The 13,500-nt window shown below is 44.4% G+C and overlaps 1 protein-coding gene across 5 annotated transcripts in view; it reads right to left on the bottom strand.

The window, feature by feature from the left end:
• The window catches only part of MAP2K5 (mitogen-activated protein kinase kinase 5), a 230,155-nt gene that overhangs the window by 131,322 nt on the left and 85,333 nt on the right, over positions 1 to 13,500 (bottom strand). For all 5 annotated transcript variants that reach the window (XR_011559993.1, XM_070762760.1, XM_070762763.1 and 2 more), the window contains exons 13-15: positions 7,099 to 7,147; positions 3,131 to 3,204; positions 1,406 to 1,456 (exon numbers count right to left, since the gene is read on the bottom strand). Coding sequence is in view for 4 of the 5 variants with exons in the window: in XM_070762760.1 (XP_070618861.1) it covers positions 1,406 to 1,456; positions 3,131 to 3,204; positions 7,099 to 7,147 (174 nt within the window). In the remaining variant the exon portion in view is untranslated. The remainder of the gene's footprint in view (positions 1 to 1,405; positions 1,457 to 3,130; positions 3,205 to 7,098; positions 7,148 to 13,500) is intronic.

The raw sequence follows: 13,500 nt of genomic DNA, 5'->3' as shown, positions 1-13,500 counted from the left end.
ACTGTCATACTGCATGTACAGAAATTCTGTTTGTGTGCCTTATTTATTACACACTCTTTCAGAGGTCTCTCTGTCCGATCATCCATCCATCCATCCATCCATCCATCCATTTATTTATTAGATTTGTATGCCGCCCCTCTCCGCAGACTTGGGGCGGCTCACAACAACAATAAAACAATTCATGACAAATCTAATAATTTAAAAAACATTTTAAAAAACCCATTATTAAAGCAGACATACACACGAACATACCATACATAAATTGTATAGGCACGGGGGAGATGTCTCAATTCCCCCATGCCTGACGGCAGAGGTGGAGGCTGGGGGCAGTTCTAATCTCCGGGGGGAGCTCGTTCCAGAGATTCGGGGCCGCCACAGAGAAGGCTCTTCCCCTGGGACCCGCCAAACAACATTGTTTAGTCGACGGGACCCGGAGAAGGCCAACTCTGTGGGATTCGTGCGGCAGAAGGCGGTCCCGGAGATATCCTGGTCCGATGCCATGAAGGGCTTTATAGGTCATAACCAACACTTTGAATTGTGACCAGAAATTGATCAGCAACCAATGTAGAATGCGGAGTGTTGGTGTAACATGGGCATACCTAGGGAAGCCCATGATTGCTCTCACAGCTGCATTCTACACGATCTGAAGTTTCCGAACACTTTTCAAAGGTAGCCCCATGTAGAGAGCGTTACAGTAGTCGAGCCTCGAGGTGATGAGGGCATGAGTGACTGTGAGCAGTGACTCCCGGTCCAGATAGGGCCGCAACTGGTGCACCAGGCATACCTGGGCAAACGTCCCCCTCGCCACAGCTGAAAGATGGTTCTCTAATGCAGTGTTTCCCAACCATGGCAACTTGAAGATTTTTGGACTTCAACTCCCAGAATTCCCCAGCCAGCATTTGCTGGCTGGGGAATTCTGGTAGTTGAAGTCCAAATATCTTCAAGTTGCCAAGGTTGGGAAACACTGCTCTAATGTGAGCTGTGGATCAAGGAGGATGCCCAAGTTGCGGACCCTCTCTGAGGGGGGTCAATAATTCCCCCCCCCCCCCAGGGTGATGGACGGACAGATGGAATTTCCTCTCTTTTCTCTGTAAGTCCCCCTATGGGTGGGGTTCTCCTATTAGTTTATCCTCCAAAAATAGGATGGCATCAAGGTCTACCAAGATACTCCAGGGCTGAAAGGAAGCAGTTCTTGCTTTTGGGGTGGGGTTGGTGAATCCAAATCCAAGATCTTAATCATAAATTTCTATGCCATTCTGTTATTTTCATGTATGTGTTATGTATCAAACAGATCTTCCTTACTTGACAATTGGAGAAATAGCAGAGGAACTAATCAAGAAGACAAAACTGAAGAGCCCATCCCAAGTTTGAATTTAAACCAAAGCATCTCCATAAATTTACTTACTGCCATATATGCATTTGTCCCGACGTAGGTCTTTGCTATGGAATTCACCAGCTGCCAGACAAAGCACAAATAAAGCAGATAATTATTCCTCATTTAACACTAATCATTCTATGTATAAATCAGGAAAAAAAAATACATAAAGCGGGGAGTGGATAAATTTATCAGCAAAAGCATTAACACACACCTCCACCCCACCCCACCAGCTTCCTTCAATTGAGTCCTCTTTTAAAATATCTGTAATATTTCTATTTACTGTTGTGGTTAGCTCTGGCCCAGCTCCTGCCCCAAGGACTGTGGATGTGGGGGAGACATCCACATGCCGCAGGCCTGTTTTGCTCCCGGTGGAATCTGATGATGAAGGCTCCTCTGACCAAGAAGACAGGAGTGACAGGGAGGAGGAGAGTGGGGCAGACAGCTCCGAAGGAAATAAATTATCTAGCTCCTCCTTGGATTCAGGACAAGTGTTAATGATACAGCCACGCATGCGGAGAGCGATGCATAGGCAGCAACAACTGAGAGATTATTATCAGAGAAAATGAGGCCACCTGTGGTTGGGTGGGGCTGTGGTAATTAGTGAGGCAGCTATAAATAGCAGCCTGTGGGTTTGGCTATTGTGGAGGATTATCTGATCCTTGTGTTTCGTGCCTGCCTTGCTGACTTTGACCTTTGTGTGCTGATTTTTCCCCGCTTTGAAACTAAACCAGAGCAAAGTGTGTTTCACTTTGTGAAAGAAGAAGGACTGTGAACGGCCTCACAGCTGCAAGCTAAGTATCTCAGAACTGATAAGGGACTTGTACAAATTACCAGTTTGTTTGGAGACAAGAGCTCTTTGCTGTACAAAAAGAGTGCTTAGTTTATTTGCATTTTCGGTATAAAGAACATTGTTTTGAATTTTCAAACGTGTGTGTGTGTCTGAAATTTATATCTGTGACTTTTCGGGAGGATTCTGCCAGAGAGCTTGACAGAACATTTACAGGGGAGAACAACTCAAAAATCAGAAGGAGGCGGCTTGGAGTATTTAGTATCCTAGCAAGCAGCTGGATCCCTCGATTGGAAAGGGGGATGTATTGAAATCCAGCACATTCAAATAGTTCTCCTCCTCCTCCTTCTACTGTCAGCTGGGCCCAAGATGTGAATAAAGCCCCCTTGATTATCAGGCTGGAATGAACACTAAATATGCAGAGGGACAACAGCTTCTGACAACATATAATGCAGCCGTGACCTCCTCTTTGGTCCTCATGTTTGGCTGGGAGGAAAGGTGGCTGCAATTCAATTCAACATCGTGGCGAGCGTGGGGGTCAGTTTCACGCCAGATTCCCAGGGGAAGCCCCAAATGGAAATTAATTAAAATTTGTGCTGCACATTGTTAGAGCCCACCACCATTGTTGATCCCAATATTAATTTTTACGATGGGCCAGTCGGTCTCCCCAGACGCCCCTCTCGCTCTGCCCTTCCTTTTGTTTGGTCCAAGCGCTTTCCGCGCCAACCTGCATATCAATGAAGTGGGCTATTGGTAAGTAGTAATTACAATATCAGCAGTTTTTACTGTCGTGAAACAATGGACAATCATATCCTGATGAAGGAAAGTCACCAGGAGATTAAAAAGGAGGGATTGTTAGGCTCCCAGCAGGGGAAGCTCTTGGAGGGAGAGTCCGTTTGTCTCCTCGCCGGTTTGGAAAGCGGGACGTAAAGGACAGGACAGCCAAAGAACACACAGGGACGTACCTGGGTGCTCACTCCAAAGTCACATAGCTTGACCTGGCCTCTTGTGTTCACCAACATATTAGAGGGCTTCACATCTGGGTTGGGAAGAGGAACAACAAAGGGAGGATAAATCCAGAGAGCATTGGTTTAATAGCAAACGCAGCTGATGGGCCAGCTAAAAGAATTAGGAGCAGAAATGTAATTTGAGAAAGGATCTCAGACTTGACCCTCCATAGCTCTCAGAAAGAGAAAGAAAGAGAAACCGATTCAGTCTTGCAACATTCTCTTGCTCTAAAGCAGTGTTTCTAAACCTTGGCAGTTTGAAGATGTGTGGACTTCAACTCCCAGAATTCCCCAGCCAGCAGCCCGGCCTACTGTAGAGGACTGGTACAAGGTCCAAAGGAGGATGGTCAAAGGCCAAGAGTGGACTTTTAAGAAGCTGAGGGTAGATAGGACTCTACAGGCTGGAAACACATCAACGCACGTAAAATAAGAATCCCCTAAAGCAGTGATGGTGAACCTTTTTTCTCTCGGGTGCCGAAAGAGCGTGCATGCGCGCTATTTATTTATTTATTTATTCATTCATTCACTCACTCACTCACTCACTCACTCATTAAATTTGTATGCCGCCCCTCTCCGCAGACTCGGGGCGGCTCACAGCAGTAATAGAAAAACAATGTACAATACAAATCTAATATTTAAAAACTAAAAACCCATAATTTAAAAAACATGCACACAACACACCATACATAAACTATATAGGCCTGGGGAAGCTATCTCCGTTCCCCCATGCCTGACGGCAGAGGTGGGTTTTAAGAAGCTTACGAAAGGCGAGGAGGGTGGGGGCAATCCTAATCTCCGGGGGGAGCTGGTTCCAGAGGGTCGGGGCTGCCACAGAGAAGGCTCTTCCCCAGGGTCCCGCCAGACGACATTGTTTAGTTGATGGGACCCAGAGAAGGCCAACTCTGTGGGACCTAACTGGTCGCTGGGATTCGTGCGGCAGAAGGCGGTCCCGGAGATATTCTGGTCCGATGCCATGAAGGGCTTTATAGGTCATAACCAACAACGCTATTGCATATGCGTGAGTGCCACACCCATAATTCAATGCCAGAGGAGAGCGAAAACACTTTCCGCCACCCCACCCCCCTGGAGACCCTCTGTAGGCCAAAAACAGCCTCTTTCCCAACTTCTGGTGGGCCCAGTAGGCTTGTGTTACACCCTCCCCAGGCTCCAATGGCTTCCCTGGAGCCAGGGGAGGGTAAAACGCCCTCTCCCATCCCCCCGGAGGCTCTCTGGAAGGCAAAAGCGCCCTTCCAGAGCCTCTGTGTGAGCCAAAAATCAGCTGGCTGGCACACACATACACACTGGAGCTGAGCTAGAGCAACAGCTCATGTGCCAGCCGATATGGCTCCACATGCCACCTGTGATACCCATGCCATAAGTTCGCCATCACTGCCCTAAAGAAACCCAGAAAGGGACAGTGACAAAGTGTGCCTGTAAGATTTAAGCAATGCGTATGCACATCAAAAGGCAACTCTTCTAATTACCCGAGAAAAATACAGAACTTTTGTGAATACATCTGGAGATGATGATGTGGTCCAGCCCAAGCTGCAAAGACGTCGGATCATTGATGGTGTCTGAACTGAAGGAAGAGCCCTTGCTTTACAAGGAGACACCCAGTTGGAATGAGGAATCTGAGAAGCACGGAGAGCTATTGTGGGGCTTGCTAGATTCGCCCACGTTTCTACAATACTCCGTGACCTGCACTGGCTGCTGATCAGTTTCCGGTCACAATTCAAAGTGTTGGTAATGACTTTTAAAGCCCTACATGGCATTGGACCAGAATACCCCTGGAACCGCCTTCTACCGCACAAATCCCAGCGGCCAATAAGGTCCCACAGAGTTGGCCTTCTCCGGGTCCCGTCAACCAAACAATGTCGTTTGGCGGGCCTCAGGGGAACAGCCTTCTCTGTGGCGGCCCCGGCTCTCTGGAATCAACTCCCCCTGGAGATTAGAACGGCCCCCACCCTCCATGTCTTTCGCAAGTTACTCAAGACCCACCTCTGCCGCCAGGCATGGGGGAATTGAGATACACTTTCCCCCTAGGCCTTTAAAATTTTATGCATGGTATGTCTGTATGTATGATTGGTTTTTATATAATGGGTTTTAACTGTTTTTAGTATTGGATTATACTATTTTGTTACTGTTGTTAGCCACCCCGAGTCTGCGGAGAGGGGCGGCATACAAATCCAATAAATAATAATAATAATGTGTGGACTTCAACTCCCAGAATTCCAATACTCCCAATACACAATAATATACAATGAAGCTTATAGAGATATAGTAGAGAAGATATAGGAGAGACTATAGGACAGGGGGCCGGAAGGCACTCTAGTGCGCTTATGTACGCCCCTTACTGACCTCTTAGGAACAAACGAACTGGAATGGACCATTTAGAGATACTATTCAGGGCATGAGCCCATAAGAAGAAATGAAGTGGTGATGAAAATGAAATAGGACTTCAGCAGATATGTGTTCATCTATAATCCAATAAGCAACAAGAACATATTTCCCCAAATTAGCGGCTATCAAGTGAACATCAATGTTATACAAATCTATGAACCCACAAAATGAAGAAAGACCCTGAGCAATTCCATGGCAAATTATAGGAGGTGTTAGATGCAACACCAGGAAGGAAGATAATTCTACTAATGGGTAATTGGAATGCATCAACTGGAGAAATGAAGAAACCTATAATTACAGAGAGAAATCAATTTAGTAAATACAATTACATGGAAAGTGGGTTAATAATTTTGCAAAAAAAGAATTCTTTATGGCTGCGAACACCTGCTTCAAATGCTATCAACAGAGATGCGATAGCTGGAGAGGACCAGAAGAATGGAACCGTTGACAGAAGAGGAAATGGAAGGGCAATCCAGCCAGCTGAAATTTTACCAGGTGAGATTGTGGAACAGACTGTGAAGTTTGGGTGTGAAATACAGGTAGTTCTCAACTTATGACCACAATGGAGCCCAAATTTTCTTTTGCTCAGTGAGAAGTATGTTAAACATAGAAACATAGAAGATTGTTGGCAGAAAAAGACCTCATGGTCCATCTAGTCTGGTCTTATACTATTTCCTGTATTTTAGGATGGATCGATGTTTATCCCAGGCATGTTTAAATTCAGTTACTGTGGATTTACCAACCACGTCTGCTGGAAGTTTGTTCCAAGCATCTACTACTCTTTCAGTCAATAATATTTTCTCATGTGGCTTCTGATCTTTCCCCCAACTAACCTCAGATTGTTCCCCCCTGTGCTTGTGTTCACTTTCCTATTAAAAACACTTCCTTCCTGAACCTTATTTAACCTTTTAACATATTCAAATGTTTTGATCATGTCCTCCCTTTTCTTTCTGTCCTCCAGACTCTACAGATGGAGTTCATGAAGTCTTTCCTGATAAGTTTTATGCTTTAAGACCTTCCACCATTCTTGTAGCCCGTCTTTGGACCCGTTCAATTTTATCAATATCTTTTTGTAGGTGAGGTCTCCAGAACTGAACACAGTACTCCAAATGGGGTCTCACCAGCACTCTATAGAGCGGGATCACAATCTCCCTCTTCCTGCTTGTTATACCTCTAGCTATGCAGCCAAGCATCCTACTCGCTTTTCCTACTGCCTAACCACACTGCTCACCCATTTTGAGACTGTCAGAAATCACTAGCCCTAAATCCTTCTCTTCTGAAGTTTTTGCTAACACAGAACTGCCAATACAATACTCAGATGGAGGATTCCTTTTCCCCAAGTGCATTATTTTACATTCTTCGGAGAGGGGCGGCATACAAATCTAATAAATAATAATAATAATAATAATAATAATAATAATAATTATTATTATTATTATTATTATTATTATTATTATTATTATTATTATTTGGAAACATTAAACTGCAGTTTCCTTGAAACATAAAAGAAGAAACATGCAACTCACCTCTGTGCAAAATTTTTAAGCTCCATAAATAAGTAAGGCCTTTAACAACCTACAAATTAGAAAGGAAAAAACAAGGAATTGGTCAATAGATTTAATACATAGCATAACATGGAGATGCATATGTTCATTTTCAAGAGCCAGGACTGAAATCTATTTAGTGATGCAAAAATTATACGAGAAAGGCTCATTTCCACTGAGTTGGCTGGGTCAGGAACCAGCAGAGAGTAAATCTGCTTTTCCATTTGAGGATCCTCTTCATTCTTACCCCTTTGGTATAAGGTAAGTCTTTCTAGGCTATTTGGCCACTCTGGAAAGTCAGAACAGTTTGGAAGAAGGCAAGAGAAAACCTCTTCCCTGGAATTTCTTCACCCTAGTATTTTCTTCTGCCTTCTTCCACACCTTTTGGCTTGTCCACAAAGTTCAACAGAAATTGAACTTTAGTCAAAGAAACATAGAAACATAGAAGACTGACGGCAGAAAAAGACCTCACGATCCATCTAGTCTGCCCTTATACTATTTTTTGTACGGTATTTTATCTTAGGATGGATATATGTTTATCCCAGGCATGTTTAAATTCAGCTACTGTGGATTTATCTACCACGTCTGCTGGAAGTTTGTTCCAAGCATCTACTACTCTTTCAGTAAAATAATATTTTCTCACGTTGCTTTTGATCTTCCCCCCAACAAGAGGAAAAAAGAGAAGCATTTCTCTTTTTTCCTCTTGAAGTCTAGAAACCACCAGCTGTATCTTGCAATAAACTATGGGATGAGAATAAATATTCAGTTATTTTTTTTTAAAAATGCCCACCACTATAGACTTTATGATAGAAAGCAACCAGTCTTATGTTTTCACACCAAGTTTGCAAATATTTCATTATTAGGAAGAGAAAGAGACACACACACAGGATGTCACCCTGGGGGGGTAATTAATGACCCCCTCGGAGAGGGTCCACAACTTGGGTGTCCTCCTCGATCCACAGCTCACATTAGAGAAACATCTTTCAGCTGTGGCGAGGGGGGCATTTGCCCAGGTTCGCCTGGTGCACCAGTTGCGGCCCTATTTGGACCAGGAGTCATTGCTCACAGTCACTCATACCCTCATCACCTCGAGGCTCGACTACTGTAACGCTCTCTACATGGGGCTACCTTTGAAGAGTGTTCAGAAACTTCAGATCGTGCAGAATGCAGCTGCGAGAGCAATCATGGGCTTTCCCAAATATGCCCATGTTACTCCAACACTCCGCAGTCTGCATTGATTACCGATCAGTTTCCGGTCACAATTCAAATTGTTGGTTATGACCTATAAAGCCCTTCATGGCACCGGACCAGGTTATTTACGAGACCGCCTTCTGCTGCATGAATCCCAGCGACTGGTTAGGTCCCACAGAGTTGGTCTCCTCCGGGTCCCGTCGACTAAACAATGTCGTTTGGCGGGACCCAGACGAAGAACCTTCTCTGTGGCGGCTCCGACCCTCTGGAGTCAGCTCCCCCCGGAGATTAGAACTGTCCTCACCCTCCTTGCCTTTCGTAAACTCCTTAAAACCCACCTCTGTCATCAAGCGTGGGGAAACTGTAACATCTCCCACTGCCTATGTAGTTTTTTTTGTGTATGATATGACTGTATGTATGTTTTTTATATATTGGGGTTTATTGTTTTTTAGACTTTTTAAAATGTATTATTGGTATTTTAGATTCTAACTATTAGATTTGTCATTGTATATTGTTTTTATCATTGCTGTGAGCCGCCCCGAGTCTACGGAGAGGGGCGGCATACAAATCCAATAAATAATAAATAAAATAATAATAATTGGGGGAAACAATAACAAAGAGGCAACTAAGTGCCTTTGTTTTTTACTGCATTTGTACTATAGTCAGTTCACCTACCGCATGGAAGTAGCGTTTTCTTTTTATCACAAAGAGTGACACAATTTACATGGATTTGCAATGATGGATTTTTAACATGAAATGTAAGAATGCTGTCGAGGTAGACAACAGAACTCCCACATGTAGCAGTGCAGAGATTCCTTCGGAGGTTGGATGTGTCTGTTGAATGAATGGCTATAAAAGGGTCCTGTTCACTAAATAATAGAGTAATTTTCATTTCTGTGTTTAAGACTGCTTTAGAAGTACAGGTCCAAAGATCTCCCACAGCCTCTCGTGCATCGATCAGACATCTCACTATTCATTTACACTAAACAAAAGGACATTTTCCAATCTGGGGCATACACACACACGAAGTATTAAGCATTCAGCTGCTAAAAGAGATGCCAGCAGAGAACAGCTTTTCACTAGATACTCCAGAAGTGATTGGAGGAACAACTCAGTATATGGTAGGTTAGGTAACAATGATTTGACAGAGCCTTGACACAAGCAGTTGTTGTACCTGCCATCAATCATTCATTTTCTTGACAGTTTAATGGACACATCCGAGGGGGGGGGGGGGGAGAAAGAACCTACAATCAACATTAGCACTTCAAATACAGTGCAAGGTGTCTCTACAAGAAGAACGGAAAGGAAAATAAATGGGTAAAATGGCAAGCAAAACTCAGGCAAGATATTGATGGGAGATGCTTGAAGCTGGCCCTTCTCTGCCGTCTTTCCTCCCTCTAGCAAATAACAAAGAAAGAAAACCAACAGAAGACATAGCAAGACTTTTACTTATACAGTGATACCTTGTCTTACAAACTTAATTGGTTCCAGGACGAGGTTCTTAAGGTGAAAAGTTTGTAAGACGAAACAATGTTTCCCATAGGAATCAATGGAAAAGCAATTAATGCGTGCAAGCCCAAAACTCACCCCTTTTGCCAGCCGAAGCGCCCGTTTTTGCGCTGGTGGGATTCCCCTGAGGCTCCCCTCCATGGGAAACCCCACCTCTGGTCTTTCGCATTTTTGCGATGCTGCAGGGGAATCCCAGCAGCAAGAAAACGGGTGCTTTGCTGGCAACAGAAGTTTGGAGGTGGGGTTTCCCAGCGAGGGGAGCCTCAGTGTAATCGCAGCATTGCAAAAACACAGAGGTCCGGAGGTGGGTTTTCGAGGACTTCGGTGTTTTTGCTAAGCTGCAATTTCACTGATTTTCCCTTTGCTGGGAAACCCCACCTCCAGACTTCCGTTGCCAGCGAAGCGCTCATTTATGTGATGCTGAGATTCCCCTGCAGCATCGCAAAACACAGAGGTCCGGAGGTGGGGTTTCGAGGACTTTGGTGTTTTTGCGATGCTGCAATTTCACTGATGTTCCCTTCGCTGGGAAACCCCACCTCCAGACTTCCGTTGCCAGCAAAGCGCTCGTTTTTGTGATGCTGGGATTCCCCTGCAGCATCGCAAAACACAGAAGTCTGGAGGTGGGGTTTCCCATGGAGGGGAGCCTCAGGGGAATCCCAGCAGTGCAAAAACGGGCGCTTCGGCTGGCAAAAGGGATGAATTTTGGGCTTGTACACATTAATCGCTTTTCCATTGATTCCTATGGGAAACATTGTTTTGTCTTACAAACTTTTCACCTTAAGAACCTCATCCCGGAACCAATTAAGTTTGTAAGACAAGGTATCACTGTATTTGTGTGGTAGGATGACTCCAACAGAGTAGGGTAGCGTGAAGTGGGTTGGAATGGGAATAGAAATAGGGAGAGGGAGTGGAGTGGAATAGAATATAATCAAATACAATAGGAATAGACTAGAATATAGAATATGGAATAGAACAGAACAGAATGGCCGTGTGATTAGACATACAAGGATTTTTTTCTCTGGTGCATAAGCTCTCAGTGTACATGCAAAACAACAAAGTAATCATATTCATAATATCTAAGTAATAATAATCACAATAGATACTAATAAGAGAAGGTAGTGGAACAGATGAGAAGAATAGTACTACAGTCCTACTACATGGGTAAATAGCCTTAGACATCATACAGCACTGTAGGAATTAGGTGTTCAGCATAATGATGGCAGGAGGGAATAAACCCCCAGCCCTTGGGTCTAGTTCTTTTGGCATCCAGTGCCCCATAAGCAGCATCCTGAAGGGAGGAGTTGAAACAGTTTATGTCCAGGATGTGAGAGGTTTGTAGATACTTTCTCAGCCACCTTTCCAGTGAAGGGCTATCAAATGTTTTACTACCACACTGTGGGTGTGGCTTATGCATTTTCTTTCAACATCTTTCAGTGCAAATTGGGTGCTTTGGGGTGGAGCTCCATTATTGCTACCCCACTGCATTTCCCCCCGTCCGGGCAGTAGCCTACCCCTGTGCCCTTCTGACCCGCACAGCATTCAGTCCCCTCAATGGAAATCAAGCTGATTGCAACTGTTTTTTCTGCAGCCCTAACTATCTGTTGGAATCTGTACCTGTCCTGTTTGATAGCTATTCCAAATCAGACAGGTAAAGAAGTACACATGACATACTCTAAAAGAACTACAAATGAAGGCCTCAAAGGCAACTTGAGCAGGGGTGGCGCAGCAGGTAGAGTGCTGTACTGCAGCCACTGAAGCTGACTTGTAGATCTGAAGGTCAGTGGTTCAAATCTCATCACCGGCTCAAGGTTGACTCAGCCTTCCATCCTTCCGAGGTGGGTCAAATGAGGACCCGGATTGTGGGGGCAATATGCTGACTCTGTTAAAAAAGTGCTATTGCTAAAATGTTGTAAGCCGCCCTGAGTCTAAGGAGAAGGCAGCATAAAAATCGAATAAATAAAATAAAATAAATAAATAAACTGAGACTGAAATCAACCTAAAGCAAATATAGGTCAGAATTCTTGGATTCTCTTAGCATTGTCTTCCCGGATCTGTTTGCCAAAATGGGCGAAGAGTGCGGTCAGGCGGTAGGGAAAGCAAGTAGAATGCTTGGCTGCATAGCTAGAGGTATCACAAGCAGGAAGAGGGAGATTGTGATCCTGCTGTATAGAGCACTAATGAGACCACATTTGGAATACTGTGTCCAGTTCTGGAGACCTCACCTATAAGAAGATATTGACAAAATTGAACGGGTCCAAAGATGGGCTACAAGAATGGTGGAAGGTCTTAAGAATAAAACATATCAGGAAAGACTTCATGAACTCAATCTGTATAGTCTGGAGGACAGAAGGGAAAGGGGGGACATGATCAAAACATTTAAATATGTTAAAGGGTTAAATAAGGTTCAGGAGGGAAGTGTTTTTAATAGGAAAGTGAACACAAGAACAAGGAGGCATAATCTGAGGTTAGTTGGGGGAAGATCAGAAGCAATGTGAGTAAATATTATTTGACTGAAAGAGTAGTAGATGCTTGGAACAAACTTCCAGCACAAAACTCACCCCTTTTGCCAGCCGAAGCGCCCGTTTTTGCGCTCTTGGATTCCTTGAGGCTCCCCTCCATGGGAAACCCCACCTCCAGACTTTCGTGTTTTTGTGATGCTACAGGGGAATCCCAGCAGGGGAATCCCAGCAGCGCAAAAACGGGTGCTTCGCTGGCAATGGAAGTCCAGAGGTGGGGTTTCCCTGCGAAGGGAGCCTCAGCGAAATTGCAGCATCGCAAAAGCACAGAAGTCCTCGAAACCCCACCTCTGAGGTTAGTTGGGGGAAAGATCAGAATCAATGTGAGAAAATATTATTTGACTGAAAGAGTAGTAGATGCTTGGAACAAACTTCCAGCAGACGTGGTTGGTCAATCCCTGGGATAAACACGTATCTACCCTAAGATAAAATACAGGAAATAGTGTAAGGGCTGACTAGATGGACCATGAGGTCTTTTTCTGCCGTCAGTCTTCTGTTTCTAAAATCTCTCTCAACAGTTCACAGATGAGGGAGGGTGAATAGGAGGAGAGGGTTAAATTGTCCCACTCAGCTTCTGTCACAGCAGCAACTGGATGGGGCTTCTATCTTCGAATCAGTCAGTCCAGTCTCTTTCATACACCCTCATTCTGAGTTCGCGTTTTAAGATTTGGATGTGTGAGAACCATCCCTTTCGAGTCAATTTGTCAAACAGCGAGCCAATTCATCGCACAGCCTTCGGCACACTAGGAATTCTTTGCCTGTAAACAAATATTTAAAAGGCGCCACCTGAAATTCTATCTTGTCAGGGTTGCCCACGATCCCAAGACGTAGAAAGTCTTTTTAGTCAAATGAAAAAGTTACAGGCGTAATTATTTAGTAAGTTGCAAATTATCCCAACAGGAAAATGAAACACTTGTTCAGCTCGCTGAAAAACAGACCACGTGAAAATCCCCAGGCTCTCCCACACCACAAGAAACCACGTTGGGCTCAAAAGTAAACCCGTTTGGAACTGTTCCAGAGAGAGCACATCTGATGAAAAAGATGCTCTTTGCGCATGCCTCAGAAGTGAAGAGGATGAAGCCGAGCTGTGAATTACAATGAAAGTGGACTAAATAGCTGTCTGCATTAGATTAAAGGGTTTCAGTTGTCAGCTTGATGTATAATGAGT

The sequence above is a fragment of the Erythrolamprus reginae genome, chromosome 10 (assembly GCF_031021105.1).
Source record: "Erythrolamprus reginae isolate rEryReg1 chromosome 10, rEryReg1.hap1, whole genome shotgun sequence".
Taxonomy (NCBI): domain Eukaryota; kingdom Metazoa; phylum Chordata; class Lepidosauria; order Squamata; family Dipsadidae; genus Erythrolamprus; species Erythrolamprus reginae.
Note: the sequence above shows the minus strand (reverse complement) of the source record. Positions and strands in the feature narration are given on the sequence as shown.